This window comes from Octodon degus, unplaced genomic scaffold, assembly GCF_000260255.1.
Source record: "Octodon degus isolate 3935 unplaced genomic scaffold, OctDeg1.0 scaffold00025, whole genome shotgun sequence".
In the NCBI taxonomy this organism is placed as follows: domain Eukaryota; kingdom Metazoa; phylum Chordata; class Mammalia; order Rodentia; family Octodontidae; genus Octodon; species Octodon degus.
In genome coordinates, this window is record NW_004524601.1 from 848759 (window position 1) to 855997 (window position 7239).

General features: G+C 53.5%; 1 protein-coding gene across 1 annotated transcript in view; it reads right to left on the bottom strand.

Moving 5' to 3' along the window:
- The window catches only part of LOC101571960 (aldehyde oxidase 4), a 47044-nt gene that overhangs the window by 24586 nt on the left and 15219 nt on the right, over nucleotides 1-7239 (bottom strand). The window contains exons 12-15 of the mRNA XM_004628601.2: nucleotides 5879-5972; nucleotides 4893-5002; nucleotides 2633-2817; nucleotides 516-678 (exon numbers count right to left, since the gene is read on the bottom strand). Of these exons, the coding sequence (XP_004628658.2) occupies nucleotides 516-678; nucleotides 2633-2817; nucleotides 4893-5002; nucleotides 5879-5972 (552 nt within the window). The remainder of the gene's footprint in view (nucleotides 1-515; nucleotides 679-2632; nucleotides 2818-4892; nucleotides 5003-5878; nucleotides 5973-7239) is intronic.

A 7239-nucleotide genomic window follows, 5' to 3' on the forward strand; every position in this document is an offset into this window, starting at 1 on the left:
GGGCTGAGCTGGCCACACACACACACACACACACACACACACACAAATAAATAAATAAAAAATTAAAAAAATATATAAGAGTAAATATTTCAAAATGTTAATAATGATTAAGGTAGGATTTTCAGAGTGTAGTTGATTTAAAGCATTCTTGCTTCTCTGTGGTTTGAATTCTTCTGTAATGGTAGAATGCATAGGCCTGAGAGATAGCTCAGCAGTCTAAGCACTTGCCTGGTAAGTGCAAAGACCTGGGTTTGATCCCAGGTACCACATTCTGCGCTGGCCCCTGAACCCTGGGCATGCCATGCCAGCCACCAAAACTGGGGAGGCTGAGGCAGGAGGATTATGATGAGTCTCAGTTCTGTAGTGAGACCCAAAAGAAGGGATGTTAAGCCATACCTCACTGGCCAGGGCTTCCCTCCACTGTAGGCCAAACTCCTGGTGGTCTCCGCTCTGCCACTAGTGCCCAGGCTTGGAGGAGCTGTCCCCCCCAGTGCACACCCACACTCACCACTCACCAATCTGCTCAACCCTTGCCGCACCCGCAGGTAGAACTTGAAGAGCAGGCTGAGCAGCAGCGTGCGCCGGAACTCCACCTGGCCACCCTTGGCCCCAGGGGCTAGGTGGACCTCGTCCAGGACCCCCTGGCAGGCCTCGCTCAGCATCTGGTCTTCCCATGGCCTGCAGAGAGGACAGACGGCTGCAGAGGGCTCGGGTACCGTTGGCCTCCTGAGCATGAGAGCTGCTCCCTGCAGATGGGGTGAGCAGTCAAGAGCAGTTGTCTTGGGGGTCAGTGGGGGTGGCCAGGGTGGGGTGGGCACGCGGGAGCTGGGTTGGGAGCAAGGCCATCCCGTTACCTCTCTTCTGCAAAGGCGCTTGGCTGCCCCTCCAGCCCCAAGTCCAAGCAGTGTGTGGCCTTGGTCCATTCAGATTGCCCAACAAGCCCTGCCCAGTAAGCGAGCTGGCCTCAGGCCTTGGTCATCTCCCCGAATGCGCTGGGACAGACTCGACTGCCAGGCAGGGAGACAGGGCTGGCCTGCAGGCCACCTGCGAGCAGACTGAGTGGCCTCAGAGTGCCTCGCAGCTTTCAGTGACGTGGACGCAGAGTGCACCGGTGCCCTCTGTGGAGTCTCCCTATGTGAGGTCTGCCTTGAACTGCTTGAGTGAAGAATGCTGGAGGAACTGGTGAGTGACCAAATGACAGGAGGCACTTGTGAAGTGCTTCCCAAGTGGAACTTTCCACGCACTGTTCAGGAATAATCGATTTACTTCAGTACTGGGGAACAAGCTCTGAGGGAGGCAGGCGCGAGCTTTGTTGTGGGATTCTCCTCCAGCCACAGGCTCCGCCCTCCATGCTGGAAAACGTGTACTTTTAGATGGAAGGAAAGAAAAAAGAGAAAAGAGGCGTTCCTCCACACCCTTCAACTTTAAATATGCAGTGTTCAAAAAAATCGAAACAGCAGATTCAACCCATTGCAGACGCTCTTTGTGGGTGCTTGGTGGCACCGTAGTGGAAGGAGCCCCAGAGCCACCTCTGGGTGTCCCCTTCTGGCTACCTGCCCAGGGTCCCTTACTTTGATCTGAGAAAGCCCAGGGGGAACATTGACTCACGAACTGTGAGAGTGTGTTTTCCTTCTTGGAAGTGGTGAGTTATTTTATATGAGGTCATTTAAATATCTATTTAAAAATAGGAAGCTGCTTATATATTTAATAACAGAAGAGGTGCACAAGCAACAAACAGAACAAAGCTGTAGTAATTGCTAGATATTAACAAAGAGAATAATGGGTTAATAAAGTAATTGTACAGGCATTAGATCGACCTTTCTCTCTCTTTTTCTTCTTGCTTTCTCTCTCTCTTTTTCTCTTTCTCTCTTTTTCTTTCTTTCTTTCTCTCTTTCTTTCTATCATTCTTTCTCTTTCTTTCTCTTTCTTCTCTCTCTCTCTATTTCTTTCTTTCTTCTTTCTCTCTTCTCTCTCTCTCTTTCTTTCTTTCTCTCTATCTTTCTGTCTCTTTCTCTCTTTCTTCTTTCTTTCTTTCTTTCCTCCCTTCCTTCCAGTCTTCCTTTCTGTCTTCACAGTCTCACTGGGTAGGGCGGGGTAACGTTCAGTGCACAGCAATCCTCTGTCTCCATCTCAGTACTGGTTAGAAGCGTCACCACCACACCTGGCCTAGTTAGAGGAATTTTAAATTTTTACTTTCTAAGTGCTGGAAGGCATGAGAATGACAGATCATTTAAGCTTTTTGATGACTTAATTGTGCTTGTGTGGCCTGAGCAAATCTTTAGCTGTCGTAGGGTGCAGTGTACTGATTTTGCAAGTTAATTCTTAGGGTTGTTATCTACTCAGATCTTGTCACTTGTACATCAATCTTATTACAGAGACCTGCAATGCAGGAATTGTTGCCTTGGGTTGGCTCTTTAGAAAGCATGTAGTTTCTATGTTTTTTCCGCAGGAGTTCACATTTTCTAGATGATTATTTAAAACCAGAAGAAAGGGCCAGGGATATAGCTTAGCAGCACAAGTGCCTGCCTGGCAAGTGCAAGGTCCTGAGTTTGATTCCTGTGACCCCCACCCCGCCAGTACTGGAGAAGTCCTGGAGGGAAGGCCTCAGGGCCCAAACCTGGCAGAGCCTCACCTGCCAACCAGCTGCGCACAGGTGCGGCTTGCAGAGACCACGGTGGGGCCAACACCGCCATAGAGCACCTGCAGCTCTCGGATGGTGCTGGTGCCGGGCTCGAATCGCACGCTCATGCCGGCGTTGACGATGGCCATGGAGTTCTCCTGCCGCTGGGCCTGCCGGAGCCCTGACACGAATTGCCACTGCAGACAGAGGAGAGGGATGCTTAGCACCCGTGCTGTGTGCCCCTGCCTGGGAGCCAGGGGCTACTGAGACTGCAGCTGCTGTGTGCCCTGACTTGTGCCACCTGACTGTCAGCTGCGAGCTCTCGTACTTTTCATTCAGGGAAGGAGTCCTCGCTGGAAGCCTCAGCCCTCACTCTGGCCCCTGCATTGTGAGCAGGGTCTGGTTGCTGCCATGGGCCCTGGACCCCGAGGCTGTCTGTCCAGCTTCAGCCACTGTGAGTGAGGGAGACAGCCCTGGTGACCAGGCCTCGGCCAACCCAGCCCCTCTCTTCCTGCGTATTCAGTGGCCTTAAATACCTGCACAGTCTCCACTTGACCTTGCTCTCAGTCTTCGAAGGTGGCCCCTCTGCTAAAACACAAACTCCTTACAGGGGTTTTTTGGGGTTAGTAGTAGGGATTGAATCCAGGCTCTTTGCAGTGAGAGATACCCCCAGCTGTGGTTTTCTTTTTCAATTTTTATTCTTTTAAAGAGGGTAGAGAATAGTATTAAGACAGAAAAATTACAAATGATACAATATTTTAGTAAACAAAATAACAGGAATTTCATAATATTTGTATTCCATAGTACTGTCTTCAAATTAGTTGTTCATATTACCAGGTATATGCATGCAAAATTGGAAGAAGGAAAAAACTACATAAGAAATTAAGAGAAAAAGATCAAAGAATTGAAAAAAGGAGACAAAACAAATTAAGTACCAACTGCTCCTTTCCATAGACTGGCAGAAATGCACAGAGCAGCAGTCCAAACCATCCTGCTCACATGTGTAGAACGATTTCTTTCCCCTCCCTCTGCTGTCCTCCTCTCAACTCAGTGATCCTTCCTTTTGAACAGGTTCATTCACTCTCCACAGCATCTACTGTGTGCTTCAGATTGCATTTTTTCTTTCAGGGTCTCACACTAAGGGGACAATGTGAAATTCGCAGGTCTGATTTATTTCACTTAAGAGTATGGTCTCTAGTTGCTCCACTTACTGATAAAATCCTAAATGTAGCCTTTCCCCAGCTGTATTCTTAAGAATCATTTTGGCCTCAGCCTACACTGGCTCTCATGCACAGCAGGCTGGACCCCAGGACCCTTTCCAGCCTGACCGTGGCCTCTGCCCCCCATGCCCATGTAGGGCAGGGCCTGTCACAGTGCAGCAGCGTCTCCTGGCCTGCAAGATGCCAATGGCCTGTGTGCTTATCCCTCAGCAAAGTGGGCTTCTCCCCTTTCTACACCGAGCTCTTCCTGTCAGCTCTACGAGCCTCCAGGACAGGCTCTAACGTCTTGCTCCGTCTCTGTCGCTGTCTCCTATTTGGGAGTGGAATCCAGGGCCTTTGCATGGAGCTACAGGCCCAGGTGTTTTACTCTTCATTTGGAGACAGGATGTCATTACGCTGTGCAGGCGGGGCCTGAGCTTGCCATCCTCCTGCCTCAGCCTCCCGAGTGGCTGGGATTGTGGGTACAAGCCACCACACTTGACCTCATTAACTCTGGTAGTGCCTTCTGGGTTCAGCACTGTGCAGTGGAGAGACATGTGGCTGAAGGGTCTGAAATTTTATGTAAATTGCTTACTACTAATTATTGAGGGACTTGAAAGCACTTTTATACTAATATACTTGCAGTTCATCAGAAACTCCCTATGGCCGACACTGACTACAAATGTTCCCTATCTCAGCTAAGATGCACATTCATCTGACCCCACATTCGACTCCCATGAAGGCTTTTCCTTAGGGGCCGTAGGGCCCCACAGCCCGTGCTACTCTGATGTGTTCCAAAGCCCAAAGCAAGACTGGGCGTGATGCGCAGCAGTGCCCAGTGCAGCCAGGACGAAGTCCATCTCTCCACTAATGGTCACTTCTGACACCCTTTTGCATTTTGTGGAGGAAGGGCTCCATGATGCCGCGAGTGCCCAGGGCCCCAGAAGTCCAAAGGCGGCAGCCTGGGAACAGGCACTCCCTGGCACGGGAGCAGGAGCATGGTGCCCACCCCACCCGTGGCTCAGCCTCCTGCCAGGGGAGCGGGTGGCAGGGGAGCAGTGGGCAGGGCTCACCTGAGTGGAGTAGGGGATGGAGACGGATAGCACGAGCTCTCCAGGCTTCAGGCCGGCGCCCGGGGACTTCTCGAGAAAGGCGCCGTCCAGAGGGATCTGCCGCGGCCCTTCTGTAGGGGAAGAAACAGGTAAGCCCAGGAGGCGTTGAGGGCCGGTCCACAGGCTGGAGGCGTGGGGTCTGGCGTGGGCCGAGCACACTGCCCGTGGCCCACGTGGGCATAGGGAGGCAGGATGGTGCGTGCAGGACGAGTGTCACCGAAGCCACTCGTCTGAGCAACGCGTCCATGCTCACAGTGGGGGAGCCTCTGGTGGTCTCATGCCACACTGCAGGCCACACACTTGGGGTTTTTAGGGTTACTTAGAAACAACCCACTACAGTGCACAAGTTCTCAGGTGGCAAAGCCAGGGTCCAGAGAGGCTGAATGGCCTCTCCAAAGTCCAGAGCTGGGCTGGGGGCTGGGCTCGCGCGGGCGTCCCTCTCAGAAGAGCAGCACATGGGCAGCGTGCGCACAGACCCCCACGTGGCCTTGCTAACAGCCTACTGTGCTCCCTTGGTAGGCCGGCCCTCTTACGCCAGAAGCCGGAGGAATCGCACGCATCGCTTCCATTTCTTTGAGTGGGAGTAATCTCCCTCCTCAGAGCTCCAGGTGACTAGCAGCCCCGCACACCCAGCTTGGCTTAACGTGCGAAGTCCTGTGAGGAAAACCCCGTCTTCCGGCAGCTCTGCATGAGGCTGCCAGAGGCATTTGAAGCTGGAGAGAGAATTCTTGCTGTTTTTCCCCAACTGCTCTGGTGCTGATTTGGGCTGCTTATAAGTTGGTCAGTTTTAGGAAAAATACTCAGGCTCAGTAAACTGCACAGTGTTTCAGTCAGAACCTCTGAGCGTGGACAGCTGCGCAGCTGCCTCCTTGGATCTGAGGAAACAAGCTGGGCCTGGACTCCGCACAACTCCCCCAGAGCCTGCAGGCCGAGGGCCCGGCTCTCACCCTTGGATATCAGCTGCAGCGTCGCCTTTCCTGCTGCAAGGATGGGATTCAGATCAGAAATGGTAGCCCGGGTTGCCACATGTCCTCCTAAGGTCTGAATGAGAAGGGATGACCTTTTAAAAACTGCACTTAGTTGCTGGAAAATAAGGAATTATGTGTAAAATGTTAATTCTCTCCTTTGCAAGATGTGGCAGAGTTTGGAGCAGCAGACAAGGCCCTGTGCCTCTCCCTGCGCAGGGAAGCCCCGGAGTCGGTCATCGCCCTGCTTGTTTCTGGATGAAGACGGACCAAGAGGGAAGCAAGAAGGGGTTGGGGGTAGGTTGGGGAGGGAGAGGGTGTGGGTAGCAGGGGACAGTGCCCATCAACAGAGGCTGTGGGCACAGCAGCCCAGTGCCCTCTAGGGAGGGCTGCTGTGTCCCTGCGTCTCTGAGGCCCTAGCCCGTTAGCGAAGGCAGCTTTGCGTGGCTTGGGTCTCTGGGACACCTTGGGATGAGTTATGGAGTGGGGCAGTGGCCTTTAGGGGAGCGAAGGCACAGTGGGTTCTGGGGACCTGGGGAGGGGCAGGAGAAGGACCCAATCATGCTGATCCTGCTTCCTGTAAGACAGCGAGGTCTGTCGCTCTGAAATACCCAGGAGGGACCAAACCAGCTCTCAACCAGAGGCGGAGGGTGACAGCTCATGCCCTAGCCTGGACTCACACCCGGCTCAGGCCCACATTCATGCCCAGGCTTGCACCCTGCTCACCCCCAAGCCCAGGCTCACACCCTGCTCACACCCTCATCCATACTCAGGCTCACACCCTGCTCACGCCCACATCCATGCTCAGGCTCTACCCACGCTCATGCCCAAACCCAGTCTCACACCCTGCTCACACCCTCATCCATGCTCAGGCTCCACCCACGCTCATGCCCAAGCCCAGGCTCACACCCCGCTCACACCCTCATCCATACTCAGGCTCACACCCTGCTCACACCCTCATCCATGCTCAGGCTCACACCCTGCTCACGCCCACATCCATGCTCAGGCTCTACCCACGCTCATGCCCAAGCCCAGGCTCACACCCCGCTCACACCCTCATCCATACTCAGGCTCACACCCCGCTCACACCCTCATCCATACTCAGGCTCACACCCTGCTCACACCCTCATCCATGCTCAGGCTCACACCCCGCTCATGCCCACATCCATGCTCAGGCTTACACCCCGCTCACATCCACTTTCACGCTCAGGCTCACACCCCACTCACATCCACATCCACGCTCAGGCTCACACCCCGATCATGCCCACATCCACGCTCAGGCTCACACCCTGCTTATGCCCACATCCACGCTCAGGCTCACACCCCACTCCCGCCCACATCCA